We start from the raw sequence: 23,370 nt of genomic DNA, 5'->3' as shown, positions 1-23,370 counted from the left end.
AGTCCTAAGGGCTAATTAAGGGTTGAAGAATGGGTGCCATGTGCCTCCCCTCTCCTTTTTATTGGAACTGTCCCTGGGCGATGGGGTCCCGAGGGCCAATTAAGGGTCGAGGAGGGTGATTGAATGCCCTCCCTTCCCTTAATATATATGTATTGGCCCCAGTGTATAGTGTCCCCTGAGCCCGAAGGCCAACCCCACACTGAGCACGTCAAATGTTGTGCGCAGCATGGGGGTGGCTGCCTCGAAAGTTGGATGTATGGCCTGGCTGCAAGTCAGGCTGTGCGTCTAACCACATGCCACGCACGACCATAGGCTGTGCACAGCATGGGGCTGGCTGCCTCCGGGAGGCTGCCTGCAGGTAGTTGGATGCAGGGCCTGCCTGTAGCCAGGCCCTGCAGCCAACCTCACACCGGGCGAGACAAAAGGCCATGTGCAGCATGAGGTTGGCTGCCAGTAAGGAGTTTGAAGGAGGGCCCGGCTGCATGCCAGGTTCACTGCCAACCCCCACGCCACGCAAGGCCAAAGGCACAGCAGGGGTTGGCTTTTCATATGGCAAAAAAAATATTTTACGGTTAAAAAACAAACCTAGAAATTTACTTGAAAAAAACAAAGGTGAAAGTAAAATTAAAGTTAGGTGTGATAAAATCTATTTTTGTTTTTAAGAAAAAAACCTTGGAAATTCACTGAAAAAGGGACAAAAAAGGAGCGCAACATAGTATATAGTTAAGAGGTACTGCTTACATCAAAATGACAGTTAAAACAAAATTGAGAAATATGTAAAAAAATTAAATCTTGAAAAAAGTCTGCCTCCCAAAGCATATCCAGATTATTAGGATACTAATTTAATAGCTCAATTCAATATTATTGTGTAGATGTGAAAAACAAAAATATGCTAAATAAATTTAATGACAGCACATTTTTAAATCGTTCTTTTCAGCTGTAAGAACAATTTGGCTAAGATAGTGCCAAAAATCAAATATTTACAGGAAGAAATACTCATGTTTGTCTAAGACTGCAATGTTATGGACTGTACAACTTTCAGTGCACCAACAGAGAATGACTTCCATTTTACCTGCCATTTTTCTTCAATGCAAACTTAATCCCTTCCTCCTGGAAAGGAAGCAATCGCTGTCTTATTTTCTCAGGTAGGTAAGATAAGTCTTCATCGTTTTCATCTTCAGAATCAGACAATAGGTCCAACGCAGGAGACTCACAAGCTTTAACTGTTCGTGGTTTTCCCATGTTAATCCTAAAATGAAAGTTTCCAGTAATTGGTAAGAGTTGAATACTTTAGGTACAAACTTTAAGAAAAAAACTGTACCAACCACTGTTCCCTAATTACCTTTGTGACGCTATTTTAAGGATCACTTTAAATATGCAAGCCTTTAAAACATACACAGCATAACATCTCATTCCAGTATACCTTGTTGAAGGGGAACTACAATAAGGCCATTTAAAGCAAACCTTCCCTCAAGGGTAGCTTTATTGTTATTCTCACCAACGCAATTACATGAGGAAGCTGAAAGACATTGCAAGATATTTAGTTGAGATCCTACCATTAGTCTGCAGACCAACTGCATACGATGTTAGATGGTTTGTATGATATAGGGCCATATACATCAGGAGGAAATGTCTGGCAGTGAAATGTACCACAATACACACATTTTAAATAATGGAAAAAGTTCATAATTGGATGTCCACTTCAGTAGGCGCATCCTTATTACCTTACATTTGCTTGCCAACAGGAAACAGATCTATCTGAACACATTTGCATTTTCAAAGGTAAAGGGCTTTCCATACTTTAGCCGCAACACTAAATATGGGATCACGACAATTCAGTTTCTTCCTCAATATATGTAGAGGCTGAATCCTCATTTAAAACCAGCATTCAGTGTAAGGGCTCCTAAATGATACCCAAGGTGCTGAACCTCTCTCCCTAAGCCGAGCCTTTACCCGGAGCTGGCCTGTATTTTCTACGCATGATCGTTCCCCTAAGGTCATCCACATAGGAGGTCTTTTTTAGGTATTCAATAAACAATCTGCCAACTTTTAGATGTTCCCTTACTATTGTTAGTTATCGATTTCATTACAAGACCGGAGGCTACCATTATTCCCCTTAAAGGTGGCAGGAAGATTGAGACACTTCGAAAAGAATTGGCTTCGAGTCACTCAAGATCCATGGGTTTTAGAGACTGTTGTGGGATTCAAAATAGAATTTTGGGAAGAACCCTTGCAGGAAAGAGCACCCAGAGAGCTCATTTTAGACAAGGAAAATTCGAAATTAATAGAGACAGAGATCTCCCAAATGTTAGAAAAGGGAGCTATTATAAAAATTCCACTTTCGGAGTTACCGAGTTTTCAAAGTGTCTCAATCTTCCTGCCACCTTTAAGGGGAATAATGTTAGCCTCCGTATGTCTTTAATGAAATCAAGATTCTCTCTTCATAATAATTGGAGAATCGTCATGCAGGTTTAATTTAAAGTTGCAGTAACACCATTGCACCAATTCTAACTCCTTAATCAAGGGTTTACAGCTGCGCTTCTGAGAACTACCTACCATGGGTTTCCTCTACTTATAATTACTTTTAAACATCTTTTACTATTCTTTTACTATTTACCGGAGCGGAGATTCGGAGGCACCACTGCATTAAATTCACTACTTCAGATGCAGTGTCTAACTTAAAATGTATTATGTTTATCAGGAAAAAAGTGCCCAACCATCGAAAATAATTATTTCCCTAAAGTTAGCATGCATTCAGACAATCTTAATACTCGCTGTAAGTCAAACATAAGTGTGTTAAACCCTACAAGGATTCATCTGAAATTATGAAGGAAACAATGTCTTTTTATTAGCGCCTTGAGACCCTACGGGTGAGTAGTGCGCTATATAAATGTCTTGATTGATTGATTGATTGATTGATTGATTATTAGTTACCATAAAAATTCTACTATGTATCCAAGGTGACAGGTTACTCTATTGACTGAATGTGCGTCCTGGGGCTGGTGCAATATTTATTAATGTACTATTATATATGTCCCTATTAGTTAATGTTCCAATTTGTAATTTTTAATATTTTTGAGGCACAAAGTACTCAACAATTTTAGACTCTCTGTTTTATAGCCTTATAGCCCGCCATAGTGGTCTATACCGGCTGTTAAAGGCCCGAGCCGAAGGCAAGGGACTTTAACAAGGGACGGGACTTTAATAGCCGGTATAGCCCTGCTACGAAGGGCTATAAGGCTATTAGAACATTCTGCCACTAGAGGGCAGAATGTCCTAACAAATAAAACAAAGGCATCTCGAAGCTCGAGGGGATTTAAATCCCTAGAGCTTCGAGAAGCCTTTGTAAAACATTGGAATGCTGCTCTGCGGGTCTCTACCGGCCCATAGAAGCAGGGAGCATTCCATGGTCTGCAATAAAGCGCCCAACATTAATACTATATATATATATCCGGTTTATAAGATATATCCACTCATTTTCCCAGTTCAAAAGCAAATTTCATACAAAAAGATGACACGTTTTTTTAGGTCTCGTCCTTTTCCATTGCGAAGCAATGGGAAATGGGGGAGAATTCATGTGCTCCATCGGATAGTCAAACCACCACTTTTTTCCGTGGCGTTTTCTTCGAGTGCACGTACAGGCACGCGCATTTGGCCCATACACTTTCATGGCCATCTGTTCCTGTTCCTAATGGCCCTCCCCCAGCACAGAGCGCGCATCGCGGCCGCACAGCACATCAAAGGGCTTCTCCCAGCGTGTGCTGTGCGGCTTCTCCTCCCCTAATTATGTGGCCGGCCGTACTTGTGTTTCCTGGCGCTTCCCGGCCGCTCTTGTATTTAATTAGCAGCTTCTTTTGTAAAGCTCTCTGAAACTTTTGGGTAATGTTTTTTGTATGCAAGAGGGCTACGGTCAGCTGACCCGCGATTTTTTCATTAAGCACATTTTTTGTGAATGCATGTGCGTTCTTGCTTTCTCATATGCTGCTTCCCTCTTCAAATGCCCTCGCCGTTTTGCTTCTCCTTCAGCTGCCCACAACCCGTTCCTCCACTGCAGACTACCTTCACGACCATTTAAATGAAATGCTTTCATTTTCATTTTTGTTTAGGGCCCGGCAGCTGCTGTTTGCTGCCGGCTCGTTCAGCGTCAGTACATTCGCATGCCTCCATTTCTCACTGGTCCCACTCACCCTACATTGCTCCCCCTGTTCACTCCGCACCCACACCTCTGTTATTCCCCCACCACTCTCGATCCTTTAAATATAATTATTCATGTTTTATTTGTTTTGAAGTCCTGATATCTGCCATTTGCTGCCTGGCCAATCATCATTCCTAAAAAAAGATTTCAACCAAATAAAACTTAATTGTTTTAATTTAACAATCCAAGTGGTATCCATCATCGGCTTCCACATAGTTACACATATTTCTTTCTCCTCTCTTTTTTTTAGATCTCGTCTGAGACACTAAGGCGCTGTTGCTTGCAAGACATTTTGTTTACTTACCCCCATTGCTTACCATAGGTTGGCTTCATGTCACTCTCATTTACTTTCTTTTCATAAGTTGGCGCATTCACTGCTGCTTCTGTTTATCTTGCCGATGGAGCAATGCCCAAGTACTGGTATCCTTCCACAGCTCGGTCAATTGGGCGCCACTTTTTTCATTTTGCCTAAGCAGGCGACTATAGTGCACGTCTTTTACCAGCAGTTTCGCTTTTGTCTCATCCTTCATTTTCCTTCGGGCCCCCACCTACCCGCCCTCCGTTTTGGTTCGCCCTCAGTATTACTTTCCCCCACTGCTGTCCGTGTTGTTGCTTGCCTTCTCCTGCTGTCTGTCTTGTTGCTTACCCTATCCTCTGTCCATGTTGTTGTTTGCCCCTACCTGCTGTCCCTTTTGTTGTTCTCCCTCCTTCCACCCTTCCGGCTGTCCATTTTGTTTCCCTCCCTCTAACCCGAACATGTGTTTTGTCTCCCAACCTTGCCATGCAATAATCCAAAAAAGTGCTATTATACACCCACCCAGTACTTTTTTCTTTCCAAAGCCTTCGTCCCTGTTGTGACCACATATGCCCCTCGGTGTTGCAGCCCAAAACCCTACCTCCATTAAACAAGCATTTGCAATGCAATAGGTCTCGCATTTACGCGAGTTTAAGCTACTGCCGATGTAAATAACATGCCTTTTATTTATGTTTGAAAAACCAAAACAAAAATAAAAAGCATTGTCATACAATGGCAACAGCTCAAACTCACGTAATTGCGAGACCTATTGCATTGCAAATGCTTGTTTTTCTTCTTAACAGAGCAATACATTACTTAATCATATTAAACTCTTCAATAGGGGGGGGCGTGGCTTGGCACGTCAAGATGGTGGTCGCACTCTAGGAGTGCTCTGGACCCCTCCGTCATCCGTGCCACAATTCACTGCCATCAGCGCATCCTGTACCATGCTGCCAGCTCCTAAAGCCTTTTCTCTGCTTCACGCTGCCCGTAGGGACGCCTGCTGCCGCCCTACCAGCCCGGGGAAGCGATTCTCTGGCCTCTGCTGTTCCGACACCTCTCCCGCTAGATGGTGGCGGCGACGCTTCGTGGCCTCCGTTGTTCTTCCGGTGACTGCCTGACGGATGATCTGTGTGCCCTCCCGCCACCGGTGAGACGGCCTCCTGGGTCGCCGGGGGATCGCCCCCCCCTTCCTCTGCCTGGCCTGGTCTGTTTATGCCTCCGGTTCTCCTTGGGGCGCTGGGGGTGCGCCTGGGGGTGTGGCCGCCTGTGGGTCGTATCGGCCACCAGTTCGGGTGGAGGTGATTGACTGCCTGGGGCCCCGTTGGCAGGAGGCCTGCGTCTTTCATCTGGGCTGGCCAAGCCTTGGGACTCCGGACGCTCCTGCACTTCCAAGGCCGCGCTGCCCGCTCCCTGAGGCCTATCTGCGGACCGGGCCCTCTCCGGGGTTGCTTCCCCAGTCGGGCCTTCCACAGCTGCCGTTGCAGCCTTGCCACCCCCCCCCCCCTTTCTTTGCCTGATCAACTCCAGTCTTACCGGAGTTCCGTAGGGGATCCACTTCAAGGTTGGACGCCTCTCCAGGGGGCCCCTGGGCTTGCTAGTCGTTGTGGGGCCTAAAGGCTGACACTGCGGAGCTGCAGAGACACTCCCCCCGCTCTCCTGACATCCAAGTGCCCACTGCCCCTGCCTGCTGACACATCCTCGGCTCCGGGGGTGGCGCTTCCAGGTGGCGGTGGAACCAGAAGGAGGTGGATGACTCCTCCCTGGGCCTCAATTCGGCTGGATACCTATGGCCCTGTAAGGAGGTGGGTGCTGCCTACTTACGCAGCGAAGATGCAAGGAAGAGACACCCAGTGCTGCCTGTGCGCCTGTGTGCCCCCCACACTCCGCTTGTGACCCGCTGTGACTTGGCCTCTGCTCTATCCCCTTCATCGTTGCCTCCCAAATGCGGACGCTCTGTTGGGGGTGCGCTGGCATTGGTCGAGTGGTTGGGGGTCCTGGCCTGGGATGCCCCAGGCCAGGACCCCCAAGGCCAAAGCCTGGCCTTTGCGGTTGGGCATCTGCCGGGTGCTAGCGACCGCACCCATCGAGCGGCTTGTGGATCCCAGCACAGCCCCCACACCCCGCCTGGAGGCCGTGTCGCCCCCTCTGTGAGGCCCTGTTGAGCAATCGTTAAATTCACTGGATCTTGGCCGGACAAGACTATCATGCTGGTCCGCCTTCATTTTGTGGTAGGACCTGAGATTGAGGGCGCATCGGCCGCACCTACCAAGCGGCGGGAGGAGACCCCCTCCTCCCCCACCCCCCTCCTATTTGGTCTCTCCTTGGTCCGGCGGGGCTCATGCTGAAATCGAGGAGCGCCACTCTACCCCCTGCCTGATTGCCATTCCAGGCAGCAAAGGAACATTGAACCCCCGCATTCTCCTGGCGAAGCTCCTGATATCGGGTTGTGGTGTCTTGGTGGGGTCAACACCCGAACCCGAGCATTGACGGCTTGGGTGTTGGACTCCCCCCTACCCAATCGCCGACCTGGGCCTGCCCTTCCATCGAGACACCTGGCTGAACTCGCAGGAGAGATGGGCCGCAACGGTTCCCCGAAGAAGCCCGCCCCGCAAACTCACACAAAAATTGACCAATTCACCACAGCTGACCGGAGTTTGGCGGAGGGGCGACGGAGACCTCTCCACTATCCTACAAGCCATCAGCACCTCTCAGGCATCGGTGGAGGGTAAAATTGGCGAGGTGTGGGTGGACGTGGCCCTCATCCGCCAGGACCTGCGCAACACTACGGCAAGGATTTCGGAGGCCGAGTTTCGCCTCTCCGTGGCAGAGGATGAACTGGGTCAGCTGAAAACTTAAGTGGCCCACTTACAGACTCAGACATCAGAACTACACCGCCAGGCTAAAGACGCCGAAAACCGATCCCGTCCTAGCAATCTGCGCCTTATAGGGTTCCCTGAGGGTGTTGAGCAGGGCCAGTCGGAAGTCTTCGTGGAGGCTTGGGTGAAGTCCCGGATGCCCAAAGACGCTCTCTCTGAGGAGGTCGCAGTGGAGCTCCCTTGCGTCCAGACCTCCGCTTGGGGCCCCATCTCGCCCCCTCATCATCCGGATCCTCAACTTCCGTGATAGGAGATGCAATCCTCCGGGAGGCACGGGCCCACGCCCCCTGAAATATCGATAACGGTCTTTCCGGACTATACGAGGGAGGTACAGGCCCAACGATTCACCTACTCAGAGGTTAAACAGAAACTCCGCAACCTAGGGCTACGAAATGGACTTCTCTTACAAGCCCATCTGAGTGTTGTTTTTCAGGGCAAAGCCATTTTCTTTGATACCCTACAGGCGGCCTGGACTTGGCTCACAGAGGAGCGCCCACTACGGACACAGGCCCCTTACGCCACCGCCTTGTTATCACCTTCACTGTCACAGTGGTCCCTTCCCAAGCCTCAGCGACGACCTCATCAATCTCGCAAGAGGGGGGGGATCGGAAGGGAGGCCCCTCGCGTTCACCGGGCGCAAGTTCCCATTTGCTGATTTCCTCCGATGCCCCCTCAGTACCAGATGGCCAATCGCGAGCCAATTCCCCAAATGACTTAAACCATCATCTTGAAGCGTCTGAGCGGATTCGCCCTGCCCTGTCATACTCTGACCTATCTCGCAGTCCTGCACTCCGGGAATCCGTGACGAAGCCGTAATCTGATGGCGGAGGCCTGCGTAACTGGATCTTTTGGGACAGAACTCTTTGTTTGACTTTTCTTTCATCTATGCTGGTGACACAGAGATATTCGTCTATATGGAGGGGTCCATCAATGCCACAAACTACCCAGCTAAACGTTTTAGATTAGGTTTTTGTTATTGTTCTTGTTAACTTTTCCTTTTCAGGGCGACAGGCGATTCATTTCCGGAAGTATAGGGTGGGGGGTGTTGGAGGGGATGGGGGGTTGGGTGGGCAATTGCCTACTGGAACCTTTCCTTTTTGGCTTCGTTTGAGCCACAGTTTTTCGCTTTTCATGACAGCTCATTGCACACATACACCACTGCCAATGACAAGAGACCTACCGCAGTGCACAGGCCATATCCTTTTACTCTAGCTATGACACATCGCCTCACCTGGGTCCCAGGGCCCTTCGCACTTGCTCACCTCTGCGCCACCCACTCCTCAGATGCCTACTCCTGGTAGACCCCTCCACGTTCTGTCGTGAAATGTCACTAGACCGTATCAAACAAGCCGCAGTCCTTCGGAGTGCCCAACGCCAGTCGCCTTACATCCTTTTCCTTCAGGAGAGACATCTCTTGGGAACCCATTGCACCTTCCTCGCGCGCTACGGCTTGTTGGCGATTCCCAAGCTTGTGCTTGGACACCGTGTACGATACAGAAAAGGGGGTGTAGTCCTGACCCTGAGCAGTGTTTGCACCAAAGAACTACGGCCTCCTCGCACGAGTGCTCCTTTGGCTGTTACTTTGCAATTTTGCTCGAGGTCTACTCTCAATTCCTGGTCATTCGGCTTGTGGGTTCTCCTGAGCGTTATCTTGATATCTGTTGGGCTTTCCTGGCTGCTCCGGATGTGCCCTGACTCCCCATTGCTTGGCGAATCCAGAGGACCTTGCTTGTCCACACAGTAACTCGCTTGACCTTCCTGCCTGGGTTGCTGTTGCCAGGGCTTGTTGGTGCTCCAGCCGGACACTGACCCCTCAGCACTCGACATCCTTTGTGGGACAACTCGCATCTGGCTCCTGATCGTCATCGACATCTCCTGGTCCTCGTGGCTAGCAAAGAGAGGGCTGTACCTGTGGAAAGGTTTCCCTTGAAACCCAGACTAATAAGGGGACTCCTTGGGTCAGTCAGCTGAAACCCTGGAACCAGCACCAGGGCCATCAAAGCTGAAGTAGCCCATTCTGACAAGTCTGTAGTCACATTCTTCGAATCAGCCCTGACTGCCAACAGGCAACCTAAGAATCAAAAATGGCCAAAAGTTTAACCTGAGTCTGTTGGACCCAGGGGAGTGATACGAGTCTAGACTGGGTGCCTAAAATGGACACCTGTCTTCACCAAAGAATACAGCTGGGCACGGAGATCGGTAGCCCAGCCGCAGCTGGCCTTCTACTGCCTCAAAGAGTACTTCAAGGGACACCAACCCCTATAGCCAAAGTTGTGACACCTTAACCGTAGACCGAAGAATAACTGCAAGGACATCCCCGTCAACCAGAGCATCTTTCAGCATACCAAGCATCAGAACCACTCAACTGAAGTCTATGGTAGTCTTGATGTAAAGTATGGAACAGGACTGGAGGCTGATTTGGTGACCAGGTAAATTTCCAAATATTCCCTGTTGGCCCCCCTGATCTTCTCCTTGTTCGGAATTGGTTGCCCCACTTGGGCCAGATTAGCTGAACAAAACTCTTTCAAACTTTTCAAAAGTTTATAAAATTTACAGTTACTAAGGCTTCTTTACACTTTGGACTAAAAACCTGAGATTTACGTTTTACTTTAAAATCTATATCTCCTGAACCCTCTGGTGGATGTTGCCCACGATGGTGTGTAAGAATTCATAAAAATATAATCAATGCTTATAAATTGGTGTTGGATTGCTTTTGTGTTGCATGACTTTCTTTTTTAGTTGTTTAGTGCTTCTAAAGGCTTTACACTAGTTTCTTTGTTAAAGCCTTGCTGCTCGAACTCACAGCTACCCAGGGTTGAGCTGAAGGTCTTTAAACAAGCCTGACTGGACCCAAGACAGTTTTGAAGTGTATTACACTGTAAGGTTTCACAACCATAACATGTAATACACCACAATATCCACAACTTTTAATAACAAGTTAGAATCTAGATATTCCCATGGTTATGCTCTGAAATCAAGAAAAATGATGTTAAATTTACGTGACCAACACCTCAAATATCTAAGATAATAATAAGACTTAGAGCAACTAAAGTGTAAATTCAAGTTCTCGTCTTCATTTACCTCATGCTATTCTGTGGCCATACTCGCACTCTCAGTCTGAACTTCTTTTTATACAATGTTAGCGACCTGAAACGTCGTTGCAGGCAAGAGTACAACTCCCACAATGCACTGGACCACCAGGATTTGGGCAAACCCTTCTTGAAGGCCAGAGATTCTTTAGACCCGGTCAGTGTATTTACCTGCAGTTTGCTGGGTACTAGTGACACTAGTCCAGGGGACAGGGAGGTGCTTCTGCCATCCACAAGGGTCCCTCTCTTCGGACTGTCGAGTTTCGGCTAAGATGAGGGTCGTACACTCAGTTCCAAGTCTGTTGTCTTAGGGACAAAGCATCCCTCATTTGGTTTGTGCTGGTGGGCAAAGTCCTGTTATCGGCATCATGAGTCTCCTCTTGGTCCTTCTTTAAAGCAAGTTGTTCAGAGCTGAGGCTCTAGTATCAGGGGGGGGTCCCTTAATACTTGGATTTAGGAGTGTGGGAACTAGTAGCCAATGGGCAGCTAGTCCTTTACAGATAATCCGCCCCTGAGGTGACCACAAACAGAGGTGTAGGTCACCTTTTCACCCAGAGCCCACTATTTATGCGCTTCTAAAGAGGAAGGAAATCAACTTTAGGGGCACAGGTCAGGCTGATCACCCCGGAGGAGTGGCCTGCCCTCCTGGAGGTGTACATGTCCTGCATACCTAACTTCCCACCTTGCCTGGGTCCAGCAGAGGGCTGGTTCCTCCTCAGAGGGATATGGATATGGATATGGATATGGATATATATATATATATATATATATATATATATATATATATATATATATATATATATATATATATATATATATATATATATTCACTGAAAAAACCATAGGTTTCAGGAGTTATATAGTTAGGAATTATTTTTTAAAAAACCTTTGAAATTCACTCAAAAAACTATAAGTTTTAGTGGTGTTATAGTTAGCTGGACATTTTACTCATACAAAACCAATGAAATTGCTCCTATATAGTTAGTTGTACTAACTATATTTCGCGCACCCGCAATCCACTGCTGATGATGTCACATATTAGATCATTCATGACATGGTCAGTGACATCACTGATGACATCTCAAATGACATCACTGATGACATCACTGATGACATCATCCAGTGAATGTGGTTTGCTTCGTTATTTAAATATGCATTATATATATAGCAATTTACATTGAAGAATGAGTGGATATATATAAATAAATATTTGGATGAAGGATTTAGTAGCAGTGTAATTGACTGTTTACTTGACCAATTTATAATGTCTCACTAAATATAGTGGATAGTGACTAAACTGTGTGAATATCTGTATCACTTTGTCAGTTGTTGTGTAAACTGATTCTACAGTTGGTTACTAGCTATGTGAAACTCTATATTAGTTATTGATTAGTTAACTGAGTATTTGTATGGGAGTGTGAAAGTGTGTGTGGTTCGGTGGGGGGTGTGTGACTGTCCAAAGATGTGTGAATAGTTGATTCAGTAGATATATGAAGTTAAAACTACATGTTCTAACAGTTTGGATGAGGGAATCTCTTTATGGGTGTGGTGATGAGCAAATATATTTCTCAAAGGTACAGGTCCAACAAACTAGAAAAATAAAAGGCAGTGTATGTGTCAGTTGTTGTATATAAATAAGTATACATAAGACACAATTATTGTGTGAGTGACTGTATGGATAACTCTATACTTGTAATAATGATTTTATAATTCACTAAGTATGACTTACTATCTAAATGAATAGAAGAAGTGGTGTTTGTATAAGTGTTTTGCTAAGTAAATATGTAAGTATGATCCATTGTTTGCATAAGTGAGTAGGATGACTTCATATGTGAATAGGATGCGTGCTGTTGTTTAATGTCGATATAGATGTATAAGTATTTTTGATAGTGTTCTATTGTTCATTGACAGCATGTATGAGTGAATCCATAGGTAAGTGATTAGATGTGTGTATACATCTATGAATCACTGAGTGGATTTTTAGATACTTGTATTGCTGTGGCAATGGATTTAAATATGATACTCTGTATTTTACAAACAGTGATGAAAAATTGTAATAGTGTATGAAAAGGTGTATGTGATTGTCACGTAGATGATGTCATCAGTGATGTCATCAGTGATGTCATTTGAGATGTCATCAGTGATGTCACTGACCATGTCATGAATGATCTAATATGTGACATCATCAGCAGTGGATTGCGGGAGCTCAAAATATAGTTAGTACAACTAACTATATAGGAGCAATTTCATTGGTTTTGTAGGAGTAAAATGTCCAGCTAACTATAACACCACTAAAACTTATAGTTTTTTTAGTGAATTTCAAAGGTTTTTTAAAAACTAATTCCTAACTATATAACTCCTGAAACCTATGTTTTTTTCAGTGAATTTCAAAGGTTTTTTTAAATGCTAATTCCTAACTATATAAGGCCTGAAACCTATGTTTTTTTCAGTGAATTTCAAAGGTTTTTTAAATGCTGATTCCTAACTATATAAGGCCTGAAACCTATGTTTTTTTCAGTGAATTTCAAAGGTTTTTTAAATGCTAATTCCTAACTATATAAGGCCTGAAACCTATGGTTTTTTCAGTGAATTTCAAAGGTTTTTTAAATGCTAATTGCTAACTATATAAGGCCTGAAACCTATGGTTTTTTCAGTGTTTTTAAAAAAAAATTGATTGGTTAACTGGCTTATTAAGTGTATCTTAGTGAACACATATATTAGCGAGTAATGTTTAAATATTTAAATATATGCATGAGTGATGTAATATGTGACGTCATCAGCAGTGCATTGCAGACATGCAAGTTATAGTGAGTCCAACTAACTATAACGTGGGAATTTCAATGGTTTTATGCGAGTAAAATTTCCAGCTAACTATAACTGGTGTGAAACCTATGATTTTTTCAGTGAATTTCAAAGGTTTTTTAAATGCTAATTCCTAACTATAACTGGTGTGTAATCTATGGTTTTTTCAGTGAATATATATATATAAAATTTCTATGGCAAAATGAAACCCCTCATTTTGTTCCTTTTCAAATTAAATGTATTAAGTGTTACCACTTTATTCCAATCAAGATGACTTCAGGTGTGCCATACTTTTGTCATAAGTAAGACTGTTAGCGTTCTAGTTGTTCTTTAGAACACTCTGGGACATTCGGTCATTGGGCTATAGTTGGGCTACATCTGGCTGATATTTGGGCTACATTTGGGCTCTTTTGTCTCTGGTGGCCATCTTGGGAGACTGCATATCAGAATTTTTTTATGAAATATAAGAGGATTTGAGAAGTCACTCAAAATGTGCCCTAATTTTTCTTTCTTCAGCACTAATCATAATTTCTATGGCAAAATGAACCCCCTCATTGTGTTCCTTTGCAAATTAAATGTTTTAAGTGTTAACACTTTATTCCAATCAAGATGACTTCAGGTGTGCCATACTTTTGTCATAAGTAAGACTGTTAGCGCTCTAGTTGTTCTTTAGAACACTCTGGGACATTCTGTCATTGGGCTATAGTTGGGCTACATCTGGCTGATATTTGGGCTACATTTGGTTTTTTTTGTCTCTGGTGGCCATCTTTGGGCTACATTGGGCTACATTGGGCTATATATATATGTTAGAGCCCAAATGTAGCCCAATGTAGACCAATATATATTTTTTCAAAGTTAATTTTCGTAAAAACCACTGGAGCACATATCTTGAGACATAGCAAAGGCACATCGGGCTACCAGTCCCTACAATTTTGCCAAGTTTGGTGGAAAACCATTCAGCTGTTCGGGCTAAAAGTGAGTCCAACCGCCCTATGGAAATTAACATGGGGAAAACACGTTTTGGGACCCCCCTTTTATCTCGGCCCCGCTTGACGAATCCCCCCCAAACTTTCAGGGAAGGAGAGGAGCGCCGCGAGGCAAAGTTAAGGAAAAGTTCAGGAAGATTCCTCAACCGGCGCCAAAGTTATTCCCAATAGAATGTTGCGATTTCCCTATGGAAAACAATCCTAACTATATATACCTACTGGCTATCGCCAGTAGGTAATATATATATCAGTATTTGAAGCTCATAGATCTGATGTGTCACTTCACAAGCCCAATTGGGAGGAGGAGAGAGTTGTGACCTCTTTCTTTCCCGAAACTTTGTTCTAACTTCTGGGAGTGCTTACACTGACTGGCAGGAAGTAAAAAGCAAGTCTTGGTGGCAGCTGGAGCAGGACAACCCAGGCCTTCCAGCCAAAGCATGTCAGCTAGGGAAACCAGGTGAGCAACCACTGGGTTGCCACGTGGGTACATGCCAGCGTTATCTTGACACCGGATCCGTGTCAGGGGAAAGAAGGCATGTTGTTTGACACCAAACTCAACATATTTACATGGCACTATAAAGGAGCTAGCAACCCGGGTGTGTCTGGGTGCCAGTCCTATGTTATCCTATGGACCGCCTATGACTTATAGTGTACTTTAATGGTAAAGCCACTATAGAGACATATAAGCTGAACTTACTTATTCACACTCTTAATATACGGCACCCTGCCACTTGAGCACAAGAGGCCTTCTCTAGGGGTGACTGACATATAATTAAAAAAACACAGTTGATGGACAGAATGTAGAACAATGTCATACATTCACCCCAGTACAAGGATCTGGGCCTAAACCCATCATTTTTTTGCACTCCACACCACCCTGGGTTAGACACTGGCTATATGCAAATCAGCTCTGACCCTGTGCCTCATGGGAACAGTCCAGTCCGAACTACCAAGCCATGTCTTTCCCAGACCGGAATCAAGCATCCAAGGACCGGTTTCTGGCTATCAGCCTTCATCAGCCTGTATAGCTTGACTCCAGTGGTGTGGAGAGCCTGGGACTCACGTCTGAGCATACCCAGCCCACTCGGGGTGAAAATTGCAAAAAACACAGTTGATGGACAGAATGTAGAACAATGTCATACATTCACCCCAGTACAAGGATCTGGGCCTATATCCATCATTTTTTTGCACTCCACACGACCCTGGGTTAGACACTGGCTATATGCAAATCAGCGCTGACCCTGTGCCTCATGGGAACAGTCCAGTCCGAACTACCAAGCCATGTCTTTCCCAGACCGGAATCAAGCATCCAAGGACCGGTTTCTGGCTATCAGCCTTCATCAGCCTGGATAGCTTGACTCCAGTGGTGTGGGGAGCCTGGGACTCACGTCTGAGCATACCCAGCCCACTCGGGGTGAAAATTGCAAAAAACACAGTTGATGGACAGAATGTAGAACAATGTCATACATTCACCCCAGTACAAGGATCTGGGCCTAAATCCATCATTTTTTTGCACTCCACACCACCCTGGGTTAGACACTGGCTATATGCAAATCAGCGCTGACCCTGTGCCTCATGGGAACAGTCCAGTCCGAACTACCAAGCCATGTCTTTCCCAGACCGGAATCAACCATCCAAGGACCGGTTTCTGGCTATCAGCCTTCATCAGCCTGTATAGCTTGACTCCAGTGGTGTGGAGAGCCTGGGACTCACGTCTGAGCATACCCAGCCCACTCGGGGTGAAAATTGCAAAAAACACAGTTGATGGACAGAATGTAGAACAATGTCATACATTCACCCCAGTACAAGGATCTGGGCCTAAATCCATAATTTTTTTGCACTCCACACCACCCTGGGTTAGACACTGGCTATATGCAAATCAGCGCTGACCCTGTGCCTCATGGGAACAGTCCAGTCCGAACTACCAAGCCATGTCTTTCCCAGACCGGAATCAAGCATCCAAGGACCGGTTTCTGGCTATCAGCCTTCATCAGCCTGGATAGCTTGACTCCAGTGGTGTGGAGAGCCTGGGACTCATGTCTGAGCATACCCAGCCCACTCGGGGTGAAAATTGCAAAAAACACAGTTGATGGACAGAATGTAGAACAATGTCATACATTCACCCCAGTACAAGGATCTGGGCCTAAATCCATCATTTTTTTGCACTCCACACCACCCTGGGTTAGACACTGGCTATATGCAAATCAGCGCTGACCCTGTGCCTCATGGGAACAGTCCAGACCGAACTACCAAGCCATGTCTTTCCCAGACCGGAATCAAGCATCCAAGGACTGGTTTCTGGCTATCAGCCTTCATCAGCCTGGATAGCTTGACTCCAGTGGTGTGGAGAGCCTGGGACTCACATCTGAGCATACCCAGCCCACTCGGGGTGAAAATTGCAAAAAAACACAGTTGATGGACAGAATGTAGAACAATGTCATACATTCACCCCAGTACAAGGATCTGGGACTAAATCCATCATTTTTTTTTTTTTTTTGGGGTGGGCTGGGGATGCTCAGTGGCTTGTTAGTTCGGACTGGACTGTTCCCATGAGGCACAGGGTCAGAGCTGATTTGCATATAGCCAGTGTCTAACCCAGGTTGGTGTGGAGTGCAAAAAAACGATGGATTTAGGCCCAGATCCTTGTACTGGGGTGAATGTATGACATTGTTCTACATTCTGTCCATCAACTGTGTTTTTTGCAATTTCACTCCGAGTGGGCTGGGGATGCTCAGACGTGAGTCCCAGGCTCTCCACACCACTGGAGTCAAGCTATCCAGGCTGATGAAGGCTGATAGCCAGAAACCGGGCCTTGGATGCTTGATTCCGGTCTGGGAAAGACATGGCTTGGTAGTTCGGACTGGACTGTTCCCATGAGGCACAGGGTCAGAGCTGATTTGCATATAGCCAGTGTCTAACCCAGGTTGGTGTGGAGTGCAAAAAAACGATGGATTTAGGCCCAGATCCTTGTACTGGGGTGAATGTATGACATTGTTCTACATTCTGTCCATCAACTGTGTTTTTTGCAATTTCACCCCGAGTGGGCTGGTGATGCTCAGACGTGAGTCCCAGGCTCTCCACACCACTGGAGTCAAGCTATCCAGGCTGATGAAGGCTGATAGCCAGAAACCGGTCCTTGGATGCTTGATTCCGGTCTGGGAAAGACATGACTTGGTAGTTCGGACTGGACTGTTCCCATGAGGCACAGGGTCAGAGCTGATTTGCATATAGCCAGTGTCTAACCCAGGTTGGTGTGGAGTGCAAAAAAGCGATGGATTTAGGCCCAGATCCTTGTACTGGGGTGAATGTATGACATTGTTCTACATTCTGTCCATCAACTGTGTTTTTTGCAATTTCACCTCGAGTGGGCTGGGGATGCTCAGACGTGAGTCCCAGGCTCTCCACACCTCTGGAGTCAAGCTATCCAGGCTGATGAAGGCTGATAGCCAGAAACCGGTCCTTGGATGCTTGATTCCGGTGATGGGAAAGACATGGCTTGGTAGTTCGGACTGGACTGTTCCCATGAGGCACAGGGTCAGAGCTGATTTGCATATAGCCAGTGTCTAACCCAGGTTGGTGTGGAGTGCAAAAAAACGATGGATTTAAAAGTAAAGTAAAGTCCACATTTGTAAAGCGCACAATCACCCGTAAGGGTCTCTAGGCGCTGGGGGGCCGTCGGGAAGATTAAGCGAGCTATTGCCCAGAGTCACATGGTGCTGGGCTAACCTGCCGCCGGAGCCGGGGATCGAACCCTGGTCCCCAGATTCCAACGTCAGTCGCCCTGGCCGCGGCGCCACACCTCTCCCTATTTAGGCCCAGATCCTTGTACTGGGGTGAATGTATGACATTGTTCTACATTCTGTCCATCAACTGTGTTTTTTGACATATAATTAAAAGCAGTGCTGTGGCCCTGTCACACATGGTGAGGACAAAGTCTAAATGAAGCAGTGAACACTGTTCCTGCAGTCTGCAATCGCAGGCCTGCTGTCATCAATTTACCTGGGTCACTCAGAATGGCACAACCAGACCTTCAGGCCCCTAGTCCTCTTTACCACCCACACCCTGGGTACCACAGTATCCCTTACCAGGGACTTACAAGGGAGGTATGGTCCCTGTCAAGTGGGTATGCAAAATTACACATCACTTTTAGGGAGAGAGCACTGGCACTGGAGCCTGGTTATTAGGCTTCAGTGCACAGTCAGAGTTGAAAACCGGCATCCAATAGTCCAAATGGGGGGGAAGTGGGGGACACCTACAAAAAGTCCTGTTTTCTTACAAGGAAGATGGAACGAATCTGCCCAGGGGGGGAGGGGGTTGAAAGTCCACTAGACACCAGGCATTTTGCATTTGTGCAAAAGAAAGGGGCAGGGACGTGGCACTCTGGCATTGCCCACACCCCCGCCCCAAAAGAGACCAAGCCGTCTTCCTGCAACTCCCAGGGGCATGCAGGGGGTTTGCGACCACTTTGCCCCTGCGGAGGGTCAGAAAGCCCTACCCTGGCATCAAGCCATACCACCAACCCAGCAGGTGTGATAGTGTCTTTCTGCCCCCCGAGGGCAGATAAGAAGTTTGTCTCAATTGTGGAGGTTGGCTCAAATCTGCCCCTGTGGGTCAGGAGGGGATAGAAAACCTACTGGACATTAGGGGCAAAAGAATGGGGTGCAGAGGTTGCACTCTGGCACCGCCCCTACCCTAAAAGGGACAAACCAGTCTTCCTACCCACCTCAGGAACTGTCATGGGGACTGCCCCAAATTTGCCTCTGTGGGGGGGTAGAAAGGGCACTAAACACAAGGGAATACAAAATGATGGCAAAAATTAAAAAGAGGTGGCGGTCTACCCTGGCATCGAACTATACCTTTACCCCAGATGGGACGATAGTGTCTTTCTGCTCTGTCTTCTTGAACTTTGTTCCCCAAATCTGCCCCCTGGGGGTAAAAAGCCCACCGAACACCAGGTATTTTACATTTGGGACCTGTTATCGGAGGGGGCAGACAGGAGTAGACGGGTGTTGGGACCCAGACACAATGTAGAGGACAGAATACGACTGTCGGAAATAAAAAGCCGATACAGCGAAACTTGGGATAGGCTGAGGCCCCTTGATTATCGAACATACCAAGAGAAGCAACATACTGAAGGAGGAAAGGCTGGGAAATTGTTAGCTTGGTTGATCCGACCTGAGACTAGGGGCTCCCCGATACGTAGCATAGCAACATCAGATGGGTGGATACTCTACTCGCCCAAAATGATTGACACGTTGAGGGACTACTATGCTGCGCTGTATGGAGGACCAGAGGAAGTGCAGGGAGACGACATAGTGTCCTACTTGGACAGCCTGGAGCTTTGGGAGGCAGACAGGTCAGCGTGGGAAAGCCTAGGGGCAATCACTGCACAAGAAATTAGAGTAGCCATTAAGGATATGGCCAGAGGGAAAACACCCGGTCCGGATGGATTACCGGCAGGATTTTATAGCACTTATGGAACCATCTTTGCCCCGCATCTGGAAGAAATGTACGCTTCGGCCTTCCAGGGGGGTCAGCTACCGGCGTCCACAGGGGAGGCACTGGTGGTCCCGCTGCCATAAACCAAATTGGACACGCCCGGCACAGCGGACTTTAGACCGCTGTCGATGCTGAACCTTGATTTTAAACTCCTAAGCAAGGTACTGGCCACAAGGCTAATGCCATTTGGGGGGCGTGGCTAGCAGCCAAGCATGGCGGCCGTCCTTTAACGGAGCTCCGGACCTGGGCTGACAGAATCATGGAATATATGGCCTGATTGCTGTCGAACAGACATTAAAAGTGCGGGGAAACGCAGCTCGGGAGACACGGAAGATTCGAGGCTGCTGAAAAACACAGATAATGAGTCCTGTCGCAGTTATACCCCCGGAGGCCTGAAGGCGCAACGGACTGCTGAACACAAAGAGCCGTGATGACGTCGGGGCACAAAATACCGCGTTCGCAAATCGGAGGTACCGCGACTGTCGAAAAGCGGATGCGGCCTCGAGTTCAGGAGTGCTTTGCCACCGACTGAAGCTGAGGGAAGTCACGCGGCATGCGCCGCATATATGTGCCAACACGGAGGGGTGTGTCGAGACGGCGAGCCCAAAGGTTACGTGAGGCCGGGGATGCAGAGAGGCCTGCTCCCCTGCCGCATAGAGAAGACGCCTTGAGGCAGCGCTGCGGGCGGCGCTCAGCAGGCGGTACTGGAGGTGAGGTCAGGTGCTACACCTTATGGGCACTCGCTGCAGGCGGAGCGGGAACGGATAAATGGATTACAGCCCCAGAACAAGGTGTGGGGCTGCAACAGAACACTGCTGAAGGCATACTGACTCATGCGGGGCACACGGCGGAAAGGCGAGCCTGAATTTAAGCGTAATTGACCTTGCAATGCCTGTGGGACTGTAATGAGTAGCACACCCCTCACAGTAACAGGGGAGGCCGCACATGCATGACGTTGCATGCAGGATTGAACACTATCAAACCCGAGGAGACCAGAGACAGTGGCCGGGACATGCAAGCACTGTGGTGGGAGTGGCAGACGGAAAGAAGCCCACAGTAGCCCCCTGGTAGATTGAAGGGCACGCGGTTCCAGGCCCGTTGGGGTACCTTGCGATTTTCAGAGACTGGCATGGCAAGCGCAGAATGCGCAAGGTGCTGCACTGAGGGATAGTGTGCCAACACTTCAGGAAGTGAACTTACTGAATGGGCAGTGTCGATGCCTGTGACTCCCTTACTCTGCTGCATACCAGCACTGATGTGGAGCAAGAACTACTCCACAGTAAGTGACAGGGGGCAGGTAGAAAGACTGAGATACTGAGAGGTGACAAGCAACAGTGTGGGCTGAGGCGTTATTGTGTGGAAGCTGGGAAGAGTGCGCAGAGGTGCACTGGTGACCTGAGTCGGCACGCTGTGCACTGTGTTTGATTTACGCGTACTACTGGTTGTTGGATTGATTTGCACGATGGGGCGCAAGGGAATGAAACAACACGACCAGGGGGAGCAAGACGTTGTCCCAGACACAGCGGCTCCTACATCTCACAAACCTGGGCCTGAGTGTACTCCGCTGACAGAAGCACATGCACCTGTGCATAAGCTGGATCTCATATTGCAGGAAGTGCCCGAATCACGTAAGGCGATCGAACTACAAATTGGGACTCTGACTACTAGCCTTAACTTGCTCCGGGCGGAACAAGCTAAACTCACGGACAAAGTGAAAGATAATGTCACTACATTAGAGGAGGTGGTTCCGCGGCAATCACAGGCTGACACCAAGATCACGCAGCTGCAAGACCAAGTGGCTACTCTGTTAGATAGGGTGGAAGACGTAGAAGCGAGGGCCCAACGTAACAACAACCACGTTATCGGGCTGCCTGAGAAAAGTGAAGGAAACAACACAACGAGGTATATGGAGCAGTGGTTCCGGGACCACATTACCAATGAAGGACTCTCCACGCAATACTGTATAGAATGAGCACACAGGATACCTACCAGGCGCCCGAAACCTGGAGCCCCTCCTCGCCCTCCCATTGTAAAACTGCTGAACTTTCGCGACAGTGACGTCCTTCTGCAAAAAGCCTGTGAGTCATCTCCGATTCATTTTGAGAATACCAAAATCTCACTATACCCAGATTACACGATGCTAGTTTAAAGGCAACGCTCTTCCTTTATGGCAGTCAAGAAGAAACTACGAGACTTAAACCTGAAATACGCACTGCTGTTTCCGGCGCGTTTAAAAATATTCCACCGTCAACAATCCTATTTTTTCGAAAGCCATGGAGATGTGGAAGATTGGCTAGAGGTGATGGAACTACTTCGGTACGACATGGGGTGCCATTTATTGCTATCGAACAGAGGGTGGACAAACTAGGTAGATACATATTTGTCAAGGGTACGTTAGACGGGCAACCTGTAATTCTGGGCACGGTATACGCTCCGAACGTTGAACAAGATAAGTACTGGGACGTGGTGAGCCGGGCATTGGGGGGTGGGAGTCGCAGCCATGGATTCTGGGAGGTGACTGCAATGCGGTAATGGACGTGGCCCTGGATAGGTCACATCCTCCACTACACGGAGCAGGGCTGAGGCATTGGTTAGATGGGCACAAGGTTGGGAATTATGTGACGTATGGAGGATGAGACACCCCACACACAGGGAATACTCCTATTACTCTGCAGTACATGACCTCCACACCAGAATAGACAGGATATACTGCTCCACCAAGATAGCAAAGCAAATGATTCATGCCACTTACTTGCCAAAGACCTTTTCTTCCCCTCCCCCAATGGAAATAACTGTGGCTTGGGGGAGGGTACCCACACCGGTTCCCACGTGGATGCTCTGGCCACAGATGTTGGAAGACTGAGTATTCCGTAATAATCTTTCAGAGACCATTGAGCATTATTTTGCAGAGAACAGTAATACGGCGACGAGCAGGCTTGTAGAATGGGATGCTTTTAAAGCAGTGATACGGGGGAAAGCGATAAGCACAACAGTGGGCGTAAGGCAGGAGATGTCAGGCTCACCTGAGGTCTCCGCAGGGACGAGAGGCAGGAGATAGGCAAATAGATCCCAACTTCCCTCTACCACCAATCCACCCAACAAAGTCAAAGCATGACCGGTGAATAGGGGGAAGAGGGGAGACAAGGGGGACAAGGGGAAGACGAAGAAGACATAGGCAGGCCCAGCACACGTCCCACACCACCGTACCGCCACTGGGATCCGGAGGAATTCCTGTAAACAGAAGGCTGAATCAATAATTGACCATACTTAAGTGCAACAAGGAATATAACTATTGTTCTATACAAAATTCTACCTGATAGTCTCCCCTCTTCCACTTGTGTACACATGAAAATAAAGGGCGTAACTAAAGGGTGAAGCTTCCTAAACGTAGACAGAAAGAACTGTTAATAAATACATTAATTAATTCAGGGTTATACAATAATTAAATGGTGTACTTGAAGGATTAGTTACTTACCTGTAATCCTAGTTCTCTTCCAGGGGTATACTCATCAAAGTCATAAGCACTGAATAGTCCCGCCCACGTGCGGGACCCCGGAGCAATAGCCAATATTATGCATATATCTACATATATATATATATATATATATATATATATATATATGTA

General features: G+C 47.2%; 1 protein-coding gene across 3 annotated transcripts in view; it reads right to left on the bottom strand.

The window, feature by feature from the left end:
• Positions 1-23,370, bottom strand: part of ZRANB3 (zinc finger RANBP2-type containing 3) — a 929,924-nt gene that overhangs the window by 553,769 nt on the left and 352,785 nt on the right. For all 3 annotated transcript variants that reach the window (XM_078681806.1, XM_078681805.1, XM_078681807.1), the window contains one exon: positions 1,073-1,249. In XM_078681806.1, coding sequence (XP_078537932.1) covers positions 1,073-1,249 — 177 coding nt within the window. The remainder of the gene's footprint in view (positions 1-1,072; positions 1,250-23,370) is intronic.

This window comes from Lissotriton helveticus, chromosome 3_1 (assembly GCF_964261635.1).
Source record: "Lissotriton helveticus chromosome 3_1, aLisHel1.1, whole genome shotgun sequence".
In the NCBI taxonomy this organism is placed as follows: Eukaryota; Metazoa; Chordata; class Amphibia; order Caudata; family Salamandridae; genus Lissotriton; species Lissotriton helveticus.
This window is presented reverse-complemented; position numbering and strand designations above follow the sequence as displayed.